The sequence below is a fragment of the Dermochelys coriacea genome, chromosome 1, assembly GCF_009764565.3.
Source record: "Dermochelys coriacea isolate rDerCor1 chromosome 1, rDerCor1.pri.v4, whole genome shotgun sequence".
Classification (NCBI taxonomy): Eukaryota; Metazoa; Chordata; order Testudines; family Dermochelyidae; genus Dermochelys; species Dermochelys coriacea.
Genome location: NC_050068.2, coordinates 76,920,860 through 76,941,924, shown reverse-complemented (window position 1 = coordinate 76,941,924; position 21,065 = coordinate 76,920,860). Strand labels below are relative to the sequence as shown.

The 21,065-nt window shown below is 40.5% G+C and overlaps 1 protein-coding gene across 9 annotated transcripts in view; it reads left to right on the top strand.

Annotated features, from left to right (window-relative positions):
• Nucleotides 1–21,065, top strand: part of DACH1 (dachshund family transcription factor 1) — a 455,347-nt gene that overhangs the window by 326,995 nt on the left and 107,287 nt on the right. For 5 of the 9 annotated variants that reach the window (XM_043504582.1, XM_038387906.2, XM_038387908.2 and 2 more), the window contains 2 exons: nucleotides 10,982–11,117; nucleotides 12,770–12,907. In XM_043504582.1, the coding sequence (XP_043360517.1) occupies nucleotides 10,982–11,117; nucleotides 12,770–12,907 (274 nt within the window). The remainder of the gene's footprint in view (nucleotides 1–10,981; nucleotides 11,118–12,769; nucleotides 12,908–21,065) is intronic. The other 4 variants (XM_038387907.2, XM_038387909.2, XM_038387911.2 and 1 more) reach the window with 1 other exon arrangement.

Here is a 21,065-nt window from a genome sequence, read left to right as displayed (position 1 = left end):
AATGTCATTTTACCTAAATCCATCTTTTCTCCACAAACACCCTGGTGAAAGGATAGAATAACATTCCAATATTGGTATTCCAGCACCATTAGTTTATTAGCATGCCCTTTTTAGAGCAAGGGAGTATTTAAATTTATTATTACTAGCATTTCCATTTATTATTGCAGCTAGCTTTAATAAAGACAGAAAATTACAAGAGATTGTATATTATTGATTGTTGGACTTACGAAGCAAGACTGTAAAGCAGTGAGCTGAAGAATTACATTAGTAATACTCTTGCCTACTCATAGTTCAGTCCCTTGTCTGTTGAGGTTAAAGGGTATTCCACAAATGAACTGATAAACACAGTTTACATAGTTCCCTCATAGACTTTCTCATGCTATGTCTTATTACATGTGAATAAAACTCATTATCTGGTTTGTTTCAGTAATAATTATATTAGTTAGTCCTCTGCATTCCTTCTGCTGTCTCCATCTTATAATATATGCTGTAATAGCACACATAAATAAATAGGGTAAGCAAATTAAGTGGTTTAAATAAATTAATTTACTCTGAAACTCTGTATTCAAATCTTATATGCTCACTGGATTTCATTTTAATGAAACCCTTCAAAGACCAATATATTGTATGCCAAACAGTGACATTATATATTTAATTAAATGATTAAATATGGTCTGTTTCAATTTATAGTGAGTCTGTACACTGTGGATACTTAAATCCTTCTAAATCTAAAGAAATATATCTTCTGAGAACATCTGCATTCTAATCCTCCACTTGACTACTCAGTTCATGGGCATATAAACACAATCAATCTCATAATAAGCCTAGAGCTATGATGCAGTTAAACTTTCCTCATCAATGTTTTTAACTTAAACAATAGAGACTATTAAAGTGGAATCCACTTAAATGTCTTGATATATTGTTCTAACAGGTCCTCACCCTCTCCATTAATAGGCCCATTGAGTCCCTGTGCAACCACAACAGCATGCATAGCAAATACTCACAGTGAACTTTAACCTGAGCAATTTTATTGATTACTATAGATAGATGTGTTTCAGAGTTGTTCATTTCCTTTGGAATGCATTCAACAGACCAAATGTTCATCCAGCTACTGTATGTGCTGTATAATGACAATCAGAGCTGTTGAAAATTCTGTCTGGGGTTTAAGGAAGAACAGCATGCTCTTTCTGCAAGAGGCTTGTTTACATTAACAGCAGCATGCTTTCATGTGTGCCACTAACACAAACAGAAGTTGTATTATTGCATTATGTCAGAAATAAAACTGGTTGGAAAACAATAGGGAAAAATTAAGTTTCTGGTTTTTATCAAATTTCTTATCAGGATTATTCAGGAAATCCTGACTTTCAGTGAGAGAAAATGAAATTATCTGCTCAGTTGATGTATCTCTGAGAAAAGTCAAATATAGAGAGTACTTCAAAGGACTTTTAAATGGATATTTAGAAATAAAATAGCATCTTCAATGATTGATAAACTTCTTTAAATGAATTTTTTCCTGTAATTTTTTTAACCTAAAATACATTATATACCTTTATTTAAACTCCTTTGGAGTTCTGTAAGTCAAGCAGAAAAGTTAGTCAGAAAGGCAGCTGTAGGGTTCCAAGCACTTTTTGAAAATCTAACCACTTGTTTAAGTATCTAATTGGGAACTGAGTGTCTTTGACAATCTGCAGTGAAATCCTAGCTTCAGGGAAATCAATGGCAGCAGGATTTCACCCTGGTTTTTTAGGCCCTGATCCTGAAAAGATTAAAACACACACTTAACTTTACACATGGTTGGCCTGATCCAACTCCCATTTAAGTCAATAGAAGCCTTTCTGTTCATTTCAGTGAGAGCGGGATCAGGGCCTGTGATAGTTTCCTTAAATTTAGTGAGATTCATACTGAGAAAGTAGGGCAATCGGCTAGCTATCTGAGGTGCCTGTACACAAGAAGAAGGGAAACAAACAGGAGGAACTGGAAGTCCTGGCACAGTCAAGGAACTATGATGTGATTGGAATAACAGAGACTTGGTGGGGTAACTCAGATGACTGGAGCACTTTCATGGATAGGTATAAACTGTTCAGGAAGGACAGTTGGGGGAAAAAAGGTGGAGGATTTGTACTGTATGTAAGAGAGCAGTATGATTGCTCAGAGCTCGAATTTGAAACTGGAGAAAAAGCTGTTGAGAGTCTTTGGGTTAAGTTTAGAGGCGAGAGCAACAAGGGTGATGTCATGGTGAGCATCTGCTGTAGGCCACCAGACCAGGAGGATGAGATAGATGAGGCTTTCTTTGGACAATTAACAGAAGTTTCCAAATCACAGGCCTTGGTTCTCATGGGGGACTTCAGTCACCCTGACATCTGCTGGGAGAGCAATACAGCACTGCACAGACAATCGAGGAAGTTTTTGGAGAGTTTTGGAGACAACTTCCTGGTGCAAGTGCTGGAGGAAACAACTAGGGGCCATGATCCTCTTGACTTGCTGCTCACAAACAGGGAAGAATTGGTAGGGGAAGTAGAAGTGGGTGGCAACCTGGGCAGTAGTGACCATGAGATGGTCGAGTTCAGGATCCTGACAAAAGGAAGAAAGGAGAGCAGCAGAATACGGACCCTGAACTTCAAAAAAGCAGACTTTGATTCCCTCCGGGGACTGATGGGCAGGAACCCCTGGGAGGCTAATATGAGGGAGAAAGAAGTCTAGGAGAGCTGGCTGTATTTTAAAGAAGCCTTATTGAGGGTTCAGGCACAAACCATCCTGATGTGCAGAAAGAATAGCAAATATGGCAGGCGACCAGCTTGGCTTAAGAGATAAATCTTCAGTGAGCTTAAACACAAAAGAGAAGTTTACAAGAAGTGGAAACTTGGAGAGATGACTATGGAGGAGTATAAAAATATTGCCCGAGCATGCAGGGGTGTAATCAGGAAGGCCAAAGCACAATTGGAGTTGCAGCTAGCAAGGGATGTGAAGGATAACAAGAAGGGTTTCTACAGGTATGTTAGCAACAAGAAGAAGGTGAAGAAAAGAGTGGGACCCTTACTGAATGGGGGAGGCAACCTAGCGACAGATGATGTGGAAAAAGCTGAAGTACTCAATGCTTTTTTTGCCTCGGTCTTTGCAGACAAGGTCAGTTCCCAGACTGCTGCACTGGGCACCACAGTATGGGGAGGAGGTGAGTAGCCCTTAGTGGTGAAAGAACAGGTTAAGGACTATTTAGAAAAGCTGGACATGCACAAGTCCATGGGACTGGATGCAATGAATCTGAGGGTGCTGAGGAGTTGGCTGATGTGATTTCAGAGCCATTGGCCATTATTTTTGAAAACGAGTGGCGATCAGGGAAGGACCCGGATGATTGGAAAAAGCCAAATGTAGTGCTCATCTTTAAAAAGGGGAAGAAGGAGAATCTGGGGAACTACACACCGGTCAGCCTCAACTTAATCCCTGGAAAAATCATGTAGCAGGTCTTCAAGGAATCCATTTTGAAGCACTTGGAGGAGAGGAAGGTGATCAGGAACAGTCAACATGGATTCACCAAGGGCAAGTTATGCCTGACCAACCTGATTGCCTTCTATAATGAGATAACTGGCTCTGTGGATATGGGAAAAGAGGTGGACGTGATATACCTTGACTTCAGCAAAGCTTTTGGTATCGTCTCCCACAGTATTCTTGCCAGCAAGTTAGAAAGTATGGATTGGATGAATGGACTGTAAAGTGGATAGAGGGCTGGCTAGATCGTCAGGCTCAGTGGGTAGTGATCAATGGCTCGATGTCTAGTGGCAGCCGGTATCAAGCAGAGTGCCCCAGAGGTCAGTCCGGGGGCAGGTTTTGTTAAACATTTTCATTAATGATCTGTATGATGGGATGGATTTCACCCTAAGCAAGTTCATGAATGACACTAAGCTGGGGGGAGAGATAGATACACTGGAGGGTAGGGATAGGCTCCAGAGTGACCTAGACAAATTGGAGGATTGGGCCAAAATAAATCTGATGATGTTCAACAAAAACAAATGCAGAGTCCTGCACTTAGGACAGAAGAATCCCATGCACTGCTACAGGCTGGGGACCAATTGGTTAAGCAGCGGTTCTGCAGAAAAGGACCTGGGGATTACAGTGGATGAGAATCTGGATATGAGTCAAGATTGTGTCCTTTTTGCCAAGAAGGCTAAAGGCATATTGGGCTGCATTAGTAGGAGAATTGCCAGCAGATCGAGGGAAGTGATTATTCCCCTCTATTCGGCACGGGTGTGGCCACATCTGGAGTATTGCGTCCAGTTTTGGGACCCCCACTACAGAAAGGATGTGGACAAATTGGAGAAAATCCAGTGGAGGGCAACAAAAATGATTAGGGGGCTGGAGCACATGACTTATGAGGCGAGGCTGAGGGAACTGGGCTTATTTAGTCTGCAGAAGAGAAGAGTTCAGCTGTTCTCAGTGGTGGCAGGTGACAGAACAAGGAGCAATGGTCTCAAGTTACAGTGTGGGAGGTCTAGGTTGGATATTAGGAAAAACTATTTCACTAGGAGGGTAGGGAAGCACTGGAATGGAATCTCCATGCTTAGAGGTTTTTAAGGCCTGTCTTGACAAAGCCCTGGCTGGAATGATTTAGGTGGGTTTGTCCTGCTTTGAACAGTGGGTTGGACTAGATGACCTCCTGAGGTCTCTTCCAACCCTAATCTTCCTTGGTTCTGTGATCACTCACAGTGTGTTTGTGTGGAAGAAAAGGGTAAACATGTATGGAATGCTTTGTCTACACCTCCCGCCGGCATAGATTGGCTACACGGGAGACCTTACTGTGTTGCAGCCGCAGCAGTACAGCTGTAAGATTTATTGTTAGACATAGCCTAAATCTTTGTATGAGTGAGGCTTTAGTTAGTTGCCTAGGTGGGAGATGTTGGGGTCTGAGGTCTTTTGAAAATCTGGACTTAATTGCTAAATAATTCTTAGAGACCTATTTACATGATATATCATAATTAGTGGGCCCAATTCTGTGAGATTCTGCGCTCCCCCAATTCTCAGGGGGTTGTTTTATTTTATTATTGGTTTTTTTACCAACAATGTTCTAGGCCCTTAGGAGTCATTGGAAATTGAGAGTGCTCAGCAAATGCAGGACAAGACCCCCCCAAAAGACAGTCCTTCAAATTATAATCCCTAAGGGTACTCAACCTTAGGATGTACATTTGCCCGTGAACTCCTGATTGGATATTTCAGTTAGCAATGTCTGCAGGTCACACTTGTGCGCTACTCACCCTCATGCTTAGATGCAAGGATATATAGGGAGAGCAATACCCACCACCAGTCCAGTTCTTTCGCAACCACCTTCAGTTTGAGATAGTTTTATGGTGTCTGTTGTTAGCCTTATAGCTACTGCCTTATTCTGTAATTTTTGTAGCATTTTATTTAATTTTGTTTCTTCTTTATTTTAAGCAAAGGCTTATGCTTTTTGGGGGTGGTCCCCCTTTTCCTGGGCCTTTCTTTTTATCCAGGGCCTTCTTTACCCTCAGCCTTTCACTGTCTGTGGCCTCCTTTCTTACATTGTGCCAAAGAGTCCAGGTTTCAAACCTTGTCAGACTTGCAACAGGTATTTCTCCCTCAGCAATGGGCATTCTAGCTACCTCAGACAATCTCACGTCCCATCAAAGTGCAAGGTATGCTCTGGGTTTAAGAGAAGATCTAGGAAGATGAGGGAAGACAGGCTGAAGCTCCTCCTGATTCAGCATTCTGTGAGACCTGTGTGTCCAGTACCGCTCCACTGCCGTTCATTGGCCTTCGCCATTCAGACTGCTTCATTAACTTCAGCCTTCAGTAATCAGAGACCATGGGGCAGCTTTGGGAGTGAAGAAAACCCATTCTCTGGAGAGAGATTCCAGAAGAATGGAAAAGTCACCTGTGAGGCTAGGGAACAAGGAGACCTTGTATCCTGGTATGGGTACTGCTGAAGCCTCCATGAGGTACCCAAAAATAAGACTTCTAGTACACCCTGCATCAAGAAGTCTTCTAGTTAACTGCACTGAACAGCACCGTCATTGGTACTAAAGGAAGATAACTCCAGACACAAGGACTCCTCTAGGATCAGGGACTCTTCTAAGAAGCCTTCAATGCATGCTCTGGTACTGTCTTTCTTGGGCCACTGCTACAACAAAAGCAAGGACTGTGCTTTCATATCATCTCTGGTACCATTTGAGTTTCCTGTGGAGCACTTCCCAGGCTCTCCAGTACTGATCAATTTCCTTTCCCATGAGGATTTAGTTGCTGTTGACACTGGAATTTCTCTCTTTAACAGGTACTGAGAGGAATCTTTTGCCGGCACCATCACAACCTTTGGAGCCACAGCTCCCATCCTTGCTTCTGTATCCCACTCCTTTCCCTTATAAACCAACACAGTGGACTTTCTGGAACCCATGGGATAATTATACTGACTAGTGTTACATAGTGTCCTCCTGCAAAAGGCCTCATCCAGACCAACAGCAACTGGTACCGCAGAACCCTCCCCACCAGGAGGACCGGTTGGAGGAGCAAGAGCTAGTGGTTGGGGAGAAGACACCACCATCTGACAAGTCCTCCTCCTCCCCCAATGAGGCAGTTATCCCAACCCCCACCATCTTATGCAGATGATTGCAAGGCCTTTCAAGACCTGTTAAAAAGGGAGAGGAGTCAATCCAGATTCCCTGGGAGGAGATTCAGAAAGTACAACACTCTCTTTTGAACATTCTGTCCCCCAGGGCAAGGTTGCCTTTCACATTAATGAGGCATTACTTTCACCATCCTGCACTGAATGGAAGACACCTACAACCATCGCACGCACTTGCAAAGGGGCTGATGGAAATATTATGTACTGTCCAAGGATCTGGAATAATTTTTTCTCACAACTTCCCTCCTCCCGCCAACTTCTTGGCAGTGGATGCTGTCAATGAAAGGAATCGAGAAGCTTGCTCCAAATCAACTCTCTTGGACAAAGAGATTGAGTGTCTTTTAGGTCATAAGATCTATTTGTCACTTGTTCTTCAGTTTACGGTTGCAAACTATCAGGTCTTCATGGCAAAGTATGATTTCATAAACTATGGAAAATGTTCACATTTTATTTATCATTTTTCGTGAGACCAAAGAGAGCAGTTTCTGGCCTTCATTGTGGAAAGCCATATGATCTAAAAAATATTCTACAAACTTCCCTCAGCCAGCTTACACAGCTTCGTGTTCAATGGCAACTGACATCATCATGCATTGAGCCTACTGGCTTCAAGCCTCTGTCTTCCCAAGGAAGTGCAGAATATGATAGAGGATCTTCCTTTTGAGAGGCCTAGGATCTTCAGTAATAACACTGATTTCAGAGTAGCAGTGGTGTTAGTCTGTATTCGCAAAAAGAAAAGGAGTACTTGTGGCACCTTAGAGACTAACAAATTTATTTGAGCATAAGCTTTCGTGAGCTACAGCTCACTTCATCGGATGCATTCAGTGGAAAATACAGTGGGGAGATTTATATACATAGAGAACATGAAACAATGGGTGTTACCATACACACTGAAACCAGAGTGATCACTTAAGGTGAGCTATTACCAGGAGGAGAGTGGGTGGGGAAACCTTTTGTAGTGATAATCAAGGTGGGCCATTTCCAGCTCTCCTGCTGGTAATAGCTCACCTTAAGTGATCACTCTGGTTACAGTGTGTATGGTAACACCCATTGTTTCATGTTCTTTATGTATATAAATCTCCCCACTGTATTTTCCACTGAATGCATCCGATGAAGTGAGCTGTAGCTCACGAAAGCTTATGCTCAAATAAATTTGTTAGTCTCTAAGGTGCCACAAGTACTCCTTTTCTTTTTTAGTAATAACACTGATGGGTACCTCCATTCACTTAAAGTTTCCAGGGCTACTCTGTGACCTCTTGAAATTTATACCTGCCCCATGCAAGACTACACCTTCAGTGCCTCCAGGCCTGGCTCAAGACTATTTACACTCAAAGCTAGTACAATCTTTCCAAATGGCTGACCTTAATACCCCTCACCCCCTAAGAGTTCTCAACTCCCTCAACTGGTGGAAGGATCCTTGCAAGGTTTGTGTGGCAGTCCCCTTTTAATGTCTCATCAAAGGTCATCACCCTGGGTGCCTCCCTGCTTGGTTGGGGGTACCCATTTCCAAGACATTACATCCCAGGATTGGACTCCCCATGAAGGGTCCCTCCAAATCAACATTCTCAGACTCAGAGAAGCCACTCTGACAAAATGATGCTGGACAACAGAGTGGCAGTATACTGCATAGATTGGCAAGTGAGAGAAAGATCAATCCTTGTGCACAGAGTCAATATAGGTGTAGAACTTGTGTATAGCTCATCACATAGACTGTCAGAGGCCTATGTGCCCAGCCTGCAGTACACTATAGCAGACTCCCTGAGTACTTTCACCAAAATCATGAGAAGAAACTCAGCTTCTCAGTCTTTCAGAGCATTCATCAGTCCTGGGGCCTTCTGGAGACAGATTTTTTTGCAACTCCATCCAATATAAAGTGCCATTGACTCTGCTCAAGGGGAAATTATGGCCACAACTCAATGGGGGATGCTCTCCTCATCCCTTGGCCTCTTACTGTCTTATACACCTACCCTCCAACGCCATTGATCCTCAAAGCTCTGAACAAACTAAAGCAACAGAGATAGCAACAACTATTCTCATAGCACCATCATGACTGAAGCAAGTGTGGTTCCCCATTTTACTTCATCTCTCTCTGCAGGCATATTTCACTTTCCACTGATGGTAGATCCCCTGACACAGGAACCAGGCACCAAGACCCACCCCGAACATCTCTTCACTGTGCTCAAGGCTTGATTCGTTGATGGATCTCGGGCACAGAACTGAACTGTTCTCCCAAAGTTAAGACTGTACTTCTGAGCATTAGAAAACCCATCACAAAATCTACCCATAAAAGTGGGAGTGTTTCCAACCCTGCTGTACTCATCAATCTATATTCCCCTCCAGGTTGCTCCTTACAACCATGCTCAATCACCCACTTGAGTTTAATTTAAAAATGCAAGGTTTGACACTCAATTCCATTAGGGTCCACCTAACTGCCAATACAACCTTATACCTACTAGTTGAAGGGTTGTCTGTTTTCAATCACCTAGCACAGTGAAGTTCCTTAAGGGTTTATGTAATCTCTTTCCCTATGACAAGTAGCCCTACTCCTCCTTGGGACCTTAGCCTATTTCTCAATGCCCTGAGATATCCTCCATTTGAATCCATGGGCAGCTGTTCATTCCTTCATTTGTTTTCTAAGACTACATTCCTCATAGCCATAACCTTGGCCAGAAAGATAAAAGAGGTAGGGCCACTTGTGGCTGACTGCCTGTACACAATTTTCTACCATGTTAAAGTAGCTTATATTCCCATCCTCACTTCCTGCCTAAAGTCTCATCAGAATTCCATATCAATCAAGTCATTCGACTCACAGTATTCTACCCTGAGTCTTACTCCTCAAGAGAAGTGGCTAGTCTTCATAATCTGGCTGAGAGAAGGGCTCTTACCTTCTACCTTAATAGAATGGAACCATTCCAGGCCTTTCAAATACTCTTTACCTCCTTTACAGAAAGGATGAAGGGGCAACCAATTTTTACTCAAAGGCTATCAAAATGGGTTTCATGATGTATCTCAGCTAGTTATGAAGCTTCCAGTGTGCATCCCCAACCTTGAGTGACTGCCCATTCCACAAGAACTCAATCTACCTCTTAAGGACATCACTATCATGGACATTTGCAGGGCCACCACCAGGTCATCCATTCACACATTCTCCAAGTATTACAGTGTTGTATCTGCTTCCAGGGCAGATATGACTTTCGGTGATGCTATTCTCTGAGCTGTACTGCATCTGTCTCCTTAACACCCACTTCCTCATAGAAATACTGCTTGAGAGTCTTCTAAGGTGGAACTATAACTCAAAAAAAAAAAAGAAGAAGAAGAAGAAGAAGAAAAAGGAGAGGTTACTTATTTGTACAGTAACTGGAGTTCAAGATGTTTTGTTCCTGTGGGTGCTCCACCTCCCAACCTCATTCCTTTCTGATGTGAAGTCTTACTTCGACTTTATTGTTGGAAAGGAACTGGAATTGTGGTCTGCTCTCCCTCTATATCCTCACACTGGAGCATGAGCATGTGTTCGGTGCAGGCACAGCTAACTAAAATATCTGATCAAGTGTGTAAGGGCATGTGCACATGCTAAGGTGGAGCACCAAAGCATCTCATAGAACTCCAGTTACTGTACAGGTAAGTAACTTCTCCTTTTCCAGTAGCAACGCTCACCTCTCTTTGTTCATTCTTTCTGCACCAAAGCTGCATAAATATCAGATATTTCTGATTCTTACATTAACTTCCGGTACAGATTTTTCACCAACACAGGCCCATCCTGTTTCAGAAAGGATTCATTCAAAAAATATTGAGTACTTATGAACACAATACATTTTCTCTGCAACTAGTTAGTATGTCAAAAGCTTTCTGCTGTAGCTGTTTTATTTAGTTAGTGCCAGATTGTGAGTATTTTACTCATCCGATGTAATTGAAATGAATTGAAATGAATGTGACCATTTGAGGAGTAAGGTTCTCAACACATGAGTAAGGATGTCAGAGTGTTGCCCTTATTTATTTATAAAATTATAATAGCATCCACTTTCTCACGATACTGGTTACTGCAATCACAGCCCAAATAGGTTTTTTCAAACATAACTCCATGACATAAAAAACAAAGCAGGTACTGCAGATGCAAATTCTTTTGCTGCATTATAGAAGTCAGGCTCTGGTGTTCTAGAGGTATTAACCTTCCTCTGAGAATCGCATGCCACAAGTCCTGGAGAGTCAAGTCAAGTCAACCCCAGGAATAAACAAGAGTAACTAAGTAGAGTGGGATTAGATATTGCTCAAATAACAAGGAGATCCTGTAGAGGAAATGATGTTTAATAATCAGGAGAACTGTTGTCTTTAATTTGTTATCTTGTTTTTGTGGGGGTGTAGGAACGTGTTCCAGACAGCCCTTCTCCTGCTCCTTCCCTTGAAGAAGGTCGAAGACCTGGCAGCCATCCATCATCTCATCGAAGCAGCAGTGTGTCCAGCTCACCTGCACGGACTGAGAGCTCGTCAGACAGAATCCGTAGGTCACATTCTTCTCCTTGTCACCATTTTAAATTTGATTAAGTTAAGCTAATTTTTTCTAACCAAAATACCTTAAGTCTAAGTAGATCTAGATGTACCATGTTCTGAAGTTCAGCTGCAATAGCTATCGGCCATCATTAAGTTCCCTAGTTTACAGTATCATAATGTATGATGCTTCATTAATAGGTACTGATGAAAACTGCCATTATGTCATATTAAGCATAAAGATATAAGCTATGAAACAGAATTGCAGCGAGAAAGCAATTTGCTAGACTAATTTCAGAACTGAACATATACAAACCATGACACATTTATGTATTTTACAGTTTTATTTAATTTTGCTACCCTAGTTGGACTTCTATATTAAAACTGACTTCAGAAGTGACATTTTATGAGATAGTTCAATTTAAAAAGATAATTCTAGGTGAAATACATTTTTTTAAAAAAATCTGCACACACATTAGGGTGGGGAATATGATACAAGTAATATTTTGACTTCAGAACTCACAAGGGATAGAATCAAATTAAACTGTGAAATTTCATGAAATTTTTGTGAAGATTCCATGTCTAAGATTTGTGCATCCCTTAGGTACTCCAATGCAGTAGCCTAAAATTGAAGGTTTTAGACCATATTATTTTATGCATATTAAATTCAATTTATTTTACCCTGTCCACACCTTTTCATCTTTTTTTGCTAGGTTGCAGACTTTTGTACTAACAACACACCACTGCATTTCTGAAGTTGTCATTTGGTGAAACCAAAGGTTTTGGTCCCTTAATAAGAGGCAGTTGAGATTTTTAGCTCCTGTGTAAACATAGGGAGGCATTTTGGGATTCTAGTTAGATAAACACATTGGATGGATGTTTCAGGCTTTCTGCAGACTCAGGAAGATAACACTATATTGGTTTGACTTGAATAATATTGTAAAGATTATTTTCATAACCATGAGTAACAAAAACAGTTTTAAAAATGAAATCTTAGATTGTAGGGCAACATATTACAACAATGCCTGGATTCTGTAGTAAATTCCGTAATCACAGAATAGCAGCTGAGGTCAGAAGCTCTCCATATTGTCCCTGGATCAGGGTAATAGAGTTCCTCAGCCATTGCAGATATTTTTTTCAATTTTAAAATAAAACACCTAGTCCTGTTCCACTTGCCATACCACATGCCATTTCTAATAACTGCTTCTCCATGTATGGTACCTGCAGGGGCAAGATGACTGCTTCAGAAATAGGGATCAAATCCAAGAAAGGAGTGGAGAGCTAATCTACAGGAGTTCCCTGAACCTCATTCTTAGGTTATTTGTTTTTGCCATTGCTTACTGGGCTAGTTTTTCTCAGAATGTGTCAGCCTCTTGCCCAACTGGCTTATATGGGATTCTGGCTTTTGTGCCTCAGAAAGCTGGATTTAAGGGGCCGGCTGAATGAAGACAATAGAAATTAGATATGGAAAGGATCTACCAGACTAGCTTCCTCTGAGTGGATTTAATATCACTAATTAAATGACATTGAGGTTATTAGTTTTCTTGTACAATTGAGACAGTATCTAAAAAAATAGAGACATGAGTAATATTGTTAACATTATTGTAAGTTTGTGTATGTGTGTTAATATTATTGTTGGTTTTATGTCTATGTGTGTATGACTAGCAGCTGTACATCAGAATGGGCTATCCATGAATCAGATGCTGATGGGTTTATCACCTAATGTCCTACCTGGCCCAAAAGAAGGTGATCTGGCTGGTCATGAGGTTGGACATGAGACTAAAAGAATACATATTGAGAAAGGTAACATGCATTTTATGCTTTTATGGATTTTATGTCCTTATGATATCATATATATATATATATATATATATGTATATATATATATATATATATATGAATGAGACCCTGTTCTCATGATATTTATTATTTATTATTCATTATTATTATTAATGTTGTGGCCTAAGTGAGACCCTAAATGGCTTTTCTGTCTCTTCTCCTATTTTATAGTTTAGTAAGGAGTATATTATTGAATAATAGCTATAAAAAGAAAAACTAAATAAATATTACATAGAAGGATAGATATAAAAAATGTAGGCCTGAACTATTTCCTCATGATCTAAGTAAATGACTGCACTATTATATGCAGTATTGTTGTAGCTGTTTTGATGCCAGGCTATTAGAGACACAAGGTGGGTAAGGTAATGTCTTTTATTGGACCAAATTCTGTTGGTGAGACAAGCTTTTGAGCTCACACAGAACTCTTATACTTCTTCTTCTACAGGGTGCTTGTATTTAGCAGTGATACTCTAAGTTAGTTTCCCAGACCTGAAGAAGAGCTCTGCACTTTTTATAGTATTTTCATGAGAGATAACAATGATTTTAGATAATTGTTTCATCTGTAATCCTCCAACAAAAAAACATCAGTTGCTAAAAATCATTCTCTATGTGATTGAATTTGATGAGCTGATTTTCAGAAGTGCTGAGCACCCTGGATATTGGGCCATGCATTGGGAAAAAGGCAAGAGTAATACACAGCTGCAACAATACCCAACAGCATAAAATGAGACTGCTGCATATTAAGTACTTTATTTTCAATTTAATTGACTATCTGACTTCAAATGTATGAGTTAGATTAATGGTCTATTAGTGTTTTTATTCATTGTAGTACCATTTCATCATGTTGTGTATACAAACGTGTTACATTCCATGTATACTAGAAATATTAACTGAATTCTTCAGTATTTATATTTCATACAGAATTTTTACTTAAACTACACATAAACATTGAGCAAGCTTTACAGAGCTGGAAAATGGTATCAGTTGAACAGGAGTTAGAAATAGGAGCTGTTTCCCTTAGTAAAAAAATTCTCTGGGAAAGGTGAGTCAGAAGAAATTAGCTCTTTGGGACAAGTACAAAATGTAAGAGCCAGTCACTTTAATACAGCTGAATAGAATGGCTGGAACAGTAATAGCTATAAGAGCTTCCCTTTTCTGTCCCCTGTCTGAACATTGAGATATGAAAAGAGAATTAAAATCTGGACACTTCTATTCTGGACAGGTGGCATCTTTAATAAAATTACCCTAAAATAATGGAAACAACATTTCTTTTATATAAACCATTAATTTTGGTTCATTACACTCACAACCTGTATATGCCCCACTTAGCCCCTACAAATGGTATCCCTGCTGAGGAGTATGATGTGATCAAATAGGCTTGTTTTAAATTTCAGTAAATGTTTCAGTTTTAGCTCACTGACGTCACACATTTTCCCTGTGTAGTCAGCCTGGTAAATCTAGCAAACAGCAGCATATATTGGGAATTGTTACCATTTGTCCTATAAAAAAATTAAAACAGGAACATGACTTTTGTTTCTAATGGTTCCCCAAATGTATTTCCCCATGTGGCCACCAGTTCAGCTTGCCTATAAAATTTGTTCTTATTGAAACTGCTGAAGATTCTCTTTCTTTGACAGTCATTGTTTAGGTCAAAGCTTCTATTTTTCCTTTTCTTTCTCTCTCTCTCTCTCTCTCTCTCTGTTCCAGCCTACTGAATTAATGGTAAATATTCATGGGCTATCTAGATTGATAGGGCATACTAAATTAAAAATTGTTTTCTGTCATGGCCACATTTATCATATCTCTCATACCAGCTCTCTAACTTTTATACTAAACTTATCTGTATTAAAACAAGTGATTCCATTCACAGATATTTGTGGAGATGGTAATTATCGGTTAGTGTCGCTATGGCCCTGACATTCAGATCTGCAGCTTGTTGCTACCACCTCTAATCTGTCAAAAGGCAATTTTATATGTGTATATATATAGCATACAAATACTCAGGCATTGTCTGAATCTGCCTTGGCCTTGTCACCTGACTTTTAAAAAAATCGTGAGTTTTGAATATGAGTCATTAAGAATTTATGCATTACTCTGTTTTCTTCTGAGATATATTTATGTCAATCCATCAGTTGGAACTAGAATGACTTTTAATTACAGCTGTGAGAACTTGGGAAATCCCACCTGGTGAAGAAGCCTATGTTTCTTTCTTCCTTCTCCCTCCCCCAATTTTGTTAAACCATAAAGCTCTCCAAGATCCTGAGCTTAGGGAGAAATTAATTAAAATCAATGGGAAATTTAAACATGAGGAAAAGTTAGGGAAATGAAATCTAATAAAGACACTATTTTAAGAAGGTCCAAGAGAAACCAGAAGGGGCCAATTATGATTGATTCAAAGGATGGGCTTGGTCAAAGAGAGAGAATGTCATGTATCTTCGGCAATATATGGAGCTATTCTAGTCACTCTCTACAGTACAGTATAGCATAATAATTATAGACTTAGTGTATATGTAGCTGCATTTGTCTTGATGTTAATAGATGACAGAACAAACAAAGGAAGTATTTCTTGACACAATGCACAATCAACCTGTGGAACGCATTGCCAGGGGATGTTGTAAAAGCAAAAACTATATCTGGATTCAAAAAAGAATTAAATATGTTCATGGAGGATAGGTTCAGCAATAGCTATTAGCCACGATAGTCAGGGATGCAACCCCATGCTCTGGGTGTCCCTAAACCTCTCACTACCAGATGCTGGGACTGGATGAGAGGAGATCGATAACTTGATGATTGTCCTGTTCAGTTTATTCCCTTTGAAGTATCTGGCATTGGTCACTGTCAGAAGACAGGATGATGGGCTAGATGGACCGTTGGTCTGGACCTAGTGTAGCCATTCTTATGCTCTAATAGCCCTTTCAAAATATTGTTATCCATCTGAATTACTTTATATAATTGGCTTAATTGATTCTATTGCTGTCTACTTTTAAAGTCCAGTCTCTCTTAGGGCCTGATTTTGCAAAGGGCTGAGTGACCTCAGCTCCCATTGAAGTCAATCTACCATTAGCACAATGGGAGTAGGGCTAGACTCCATTGGCTTAATCTATAGCCCATGAATATCAGTGGAAAGATTACCATTGGTTTCAGTGGACCATGGATCAGGCCCTAGATCAATACTTCTTGCAGCAAAAAAAGGAGAATAACTTGTTCTCCAAAAAACTATTATGTGCACCTTTAAGAAAATCTGCAAGTCTACATTTTCATTGTCCATGCTTGCTCATCAGAGGGTAACAAATTTTCCAACTACACTGAAAATGTACTGCAAAATTGCAAATGATCCTGGGAAGGAGGTTAGCTGAAGTGTCTGACAGCAGTTATCATTAAGACAAGTTGTCTTCATTTCAGCAGCCTGTAAATTAGGAATCCTGTCGTGATGCATATTTTTTTAAAAAAAATATTTAAATAGGATTACACAAAAAATCAGTATTATGAAGTGGTAGAGTTGTGTGTTAGATAATGTTGTCAGGAACAATTCAGTTCTTTTCAACTCAGTGCTAAAGCTAAGACTAGGAGCTGCTGTAAGTAATAAAAAAAAGTTACCATAGGGACACAAGAGTTGGTTCTCGATAATCCCACATATTTCGCTGAGATACTATGGTAACTAGGACATCAGATTAGAACCTTCTTTTGTCTGCACATACTTATAATTTTAGATTGAAACCAATCTTAGGTGAAGCTTGAATGTCATTCTTATGTTTTAAATTGAATAAGTTATTTGAGGTGTTATAGAAAGGGCACTCTCCTTTTGAAAACTGTCCATGCTGTTTTCAGTTTCTGTAATATTTACTGCCTTCACAACAAAAGCTAAACTAGCCTTTTCCGAAATTTATTTTAACTCTGGTATTAATGGAAATTTTGCAAGTGATTTTCAGTTAATCTACACCAGAGGTTCTAAAATTTTTGTATTGGCAACCCCTTTCACACAGCAAACCTATGAGTGCAACCCCCACTTATAATTTAAAAACACATTTTAAAATATATTTAACACTATTGTAAATGATGGAGGCGAAGCAGGGTTTGTGGGTGGAAGCTGATAGCTTGTGACCCTCATGTAATAACCTTGTGACCCCCTGAGGGGTCACGACCCCAATTTGAGAACTCCTGATCTACACTAATCTCCTTTAAAATGCCATAGTACCTGCATTTGAGATATAACTCTTTGATAACCCCAATAATTTTCTGTGATTGCATACAAATATTATATTTTATGCCCCTCGGGACATGACCAGTCCCAGATAGCCAGCCGGTACATGTCCTAGAGTTATGACTACTTAGCCTGATAAATAAAAAAAATAAATTATTTCAAAAAGCCAACACTGCAGAGTGAACAACAGAACCTAATTTAAATATTCTGATGATTTGACTAGAAATACATCTAGCATATTCATTGTTACCCTCAACCCCCAAAAGAGCAAATAAATGTTTGTTATAAAAGTTAAGGACAAAGAAAAAGTTTTGGCATCACTATGCATTCTCATTTACTGGAACTATCTCCCACCCAAGTCAGAAACCACATGCTCAAGAATATACATTAACTCTTGGCTTACATACAATTTTAGTTAGTTATCCAAGAAAACCCTTTTTATGGAAGGAGTCTTGAGCAGTTGGGATGAATTTGTATTCACAAACCTTCTACTTGTTAAATTATGCTCACACAAAAATTAATCTCTCCATTTTCATCTATGTACAATAACTCCTTGCTTAACGTACTTACATTCCTGAAAAATGTGACTTTAAGCGAAACAATGTTAAGCGAATCCAATTTCCCCATAAAAATTAATGTTAATTAATGAAGTTAGGTTCCAGGGAATTTTTTTTCACCAGACAAAAAACTATATTATATATATATACACACACACACAGAGAGTATAAGTTTTAAACAAACAATTTAATAGTACACAGCGATGATGATTGTGAAGCTTGGTTGAGGTGGTGAAATCAGAGGGTTGGATATTTCACAGGGGATGCCTTATTGCTAAATGATGAACTAGCAGTTGGCTGAGCCCTCAAGGGTTAACTCATTGTTGTTAATCTAGCTTCAAACTCCCCAAGGCAGCATGAATGGAGGGAGTGGAGACAGCATGGAAGACAGAGACAGAGACACACACCCTGTGTGTGACAGAGAGATGTGCATTGCTCCTTTAAGTACTCTGACCACACTCTTAAGTACACTGCCTTTTTAGGTTAATCAGCAAGCTGAGATGGCAGCTGCTGCCAGGAAGCTCCCTCTGTCCTGAGTCCTGTTGTGTCCCCCCCGCCCCCGCTCCCTGGAAGATGGGGTAAGCAGGGTACAGAGGAAGGTGAACAACCTGACATTAGCCCCCCTTTTCCCCTCCCCACACAGCAAGCAGGAGGCTCTGGAGAGCAGCTCCAAGGCAGAGGGCAGGAGCAACACATGGCAGTGGGGGGAGAGACAGATGAACTGCGGGAAGTTGATAGCCTGCTGGGTGGCTGCAGCACAGGGAATTTAGGGGAACGGGGAGCTGATAGGGGGGTTGCTGGTCCACCCTGGTTCCAAGCCCCCACCAGCTCGCTGCAAGAGGCTGTTCTTCCTGCAAGCAGTGGACAAAGCAGGCGGCTGCCAAACAGCATTATAAGGGAGCATTGCACAACTTTAAATGAACATGTTCCCTAGTTGATCAGCAACGTAACAACGAAACAACCGGGAAGACTTTAAGGGAGGAGTCACTGTATATGCACACCTTTTGTGTGTGTGTGTATGTCCTAATACATACTCCATTTTTACGTGAAGTGGAAGCAACCAAGACATGAACATAACTTTAAATACTGTGACAAAGTTCCTCCTCTACCTTGGTGGGTCCTGCAGTTATTGGTGGATTTTGCTCACCTCAGAGATTCACAGTATCCCTCAGTTTGGCCACTTTTGTGGCTCAAATCTGCCGTTCACTCAGATAACCTCATCACTGGCCAGCATGGGGAAAAAAGAGTAAGAACATCCCCACAGTTTCTGCTGATCCACCATGTGGGTCGGGGACCAGTTCAGAGACCTTCCCCTTTGGTGGAAGCTCCTGTATTGGGTCAGGAGTTGGGAGGTTGGGGGGGAACCCAAGCCCGCCCTCTACAGCGGCTTCCAGCCCAGGGCCCTGTGGACTCAACTGTCTAGAATGCCTTCTGGAACAGCTGCATGACAGCTACAATTCCCTGGCCTCCTCCCAACATCTTCTTTGTCTTTGCCACAGGACCTTCCTCCTGATGTCTGTTAACGCTTGTACTCCTCAGTCCTCCAGCAGCACGTCCTCTCGCTCCCAGCTCCTTACACACACACCTCACTGGAGTGACACACACTGGAGGGACACTGGAGTGATAGCCTTTTTAAACTAGGTGTCCTGATTAACCTTAATTAATTCTAGCAGCTTCCCAATTGACTACAGGTGTTCTAATTAGCTTGCATGCCTTAATTAGTTCTAGGAAGTTCCTGAGTGTTCTGGAATAGTCCCTATTATCTTACCCAGGGAAAAGGGACCTGCTTAACCTGGAACTAATGTATCTACCTTCGACCATTGTCTTGTAGCCATCTGACCTGACCCTGTCACAATATCTAGATATTGTATTTGTAACTTTGTTCTTTCCTCCCTTATTCTCATTCTACTTTCTCTTGCTACCACCAATTCCCATGGCTCCCATTGGCCGGGAATGGCAAACTGTGGCCACTGGGAGCTGCAAGCAGCTGTACCTGCGGATGCTCAGGTAATCAAATCAGGGGCTTACCCTGAACAAGCCATGAACCAAGTTTGGGAATCCCTCTTCTTTAGCTTAAATAACTCTTCACCTTCCCTCATGTTTACCCCCTGATGGATTTATAGAGAGTAATCATATCCTCTCTCAATCTTCAATTTACTAGGCTAAACAAGCCAAGCTCTTCCATTCTCCATCATAAGATAGGCCCTCCTTTCCGCTGATCAACTTAGTAGCTCTTTTCTGCACCTGTTCCAGTTGGAATCAATATGGGCAACTGGAATTGTGCACAATATTCCAAATGAGGTCTTACCAGTGCCTTGTACAGTGGCATTAATATTTCAATAACTCTCCTGGAAATGTGTCATCTGATACAACTTAGGATCACATTTGCCTTTTTCACAGCTGCACCACATTGGTGGCTTATAGTCATCCTGTGATCAACCCCCTCACCCAGGTCTCTCTCTTTTTCTGTCGCTTCTAACTGATGAGTCCCCAGATTTTCCTAGAAATTCTTTTTATTAGACTTTCAGTGCATGACCTTGCATTTGTCCTATTTAATTTCATCCATTTCTGTCACTCCAGTCTTCAAGACCATCCATATCTTCCTGTATAATATGCTGGTCCTTCTCTATATTGACAATGCCTCCCAACTTTGCATCATCAGCAAATTTCATTACCAAATTGCTAATTTTTGTGCTAAGGTAATTAATAAAAATACTGGATAAGATTGGTCCCAAGATCAAACTTGAGGAATTCCCCTAGTAACCTCCCTCCAGTCCAATAATTCACTTTTCAGGACAACCTGTTGCCTTCTCCCCTTTAGCCAATTCCTTATCCACCTTACAATTCTTATACCAATCTCCAGTTTCTCTAATCTACAAAAGTCTTTTCTGAAAAAAAATAATTTGAAGTTTGCTTTACTTTGGAATCAAATGGGTTTTTTTAATGGGGATTTACTTGAATGGATTGCAGAAAGGGGAACTGCAGAATTTATTGTAGATGATATTTTATATCATGGCACCATCTTGCTACTTATTGGCCATTTGAACCATCTGTGCTCCAAGAGCATGGCAGGAAGGAAGCATTGTAAGGGATCAAAATCAGTGGAACAATGACAGTTCACATTAGCTGAGGATCTGCCCCATAATCTTGCATATTCACAGGGAGAAAAGATCTGATATTTACGGTGCTCTAGCAGTGAGGACTTTAATTCTGCCTTTAAATAAAATAAGAAAATAATAAATTTATAAATGTGCATCTACATTTGTTTGGTGAGCTAAAATGGAGTGAATCAGACATATTCTGCCTTATGCTGCAACAAAACTGAAATGGCACATCAGTTTACTATAGGAAATCTTCAATCTCT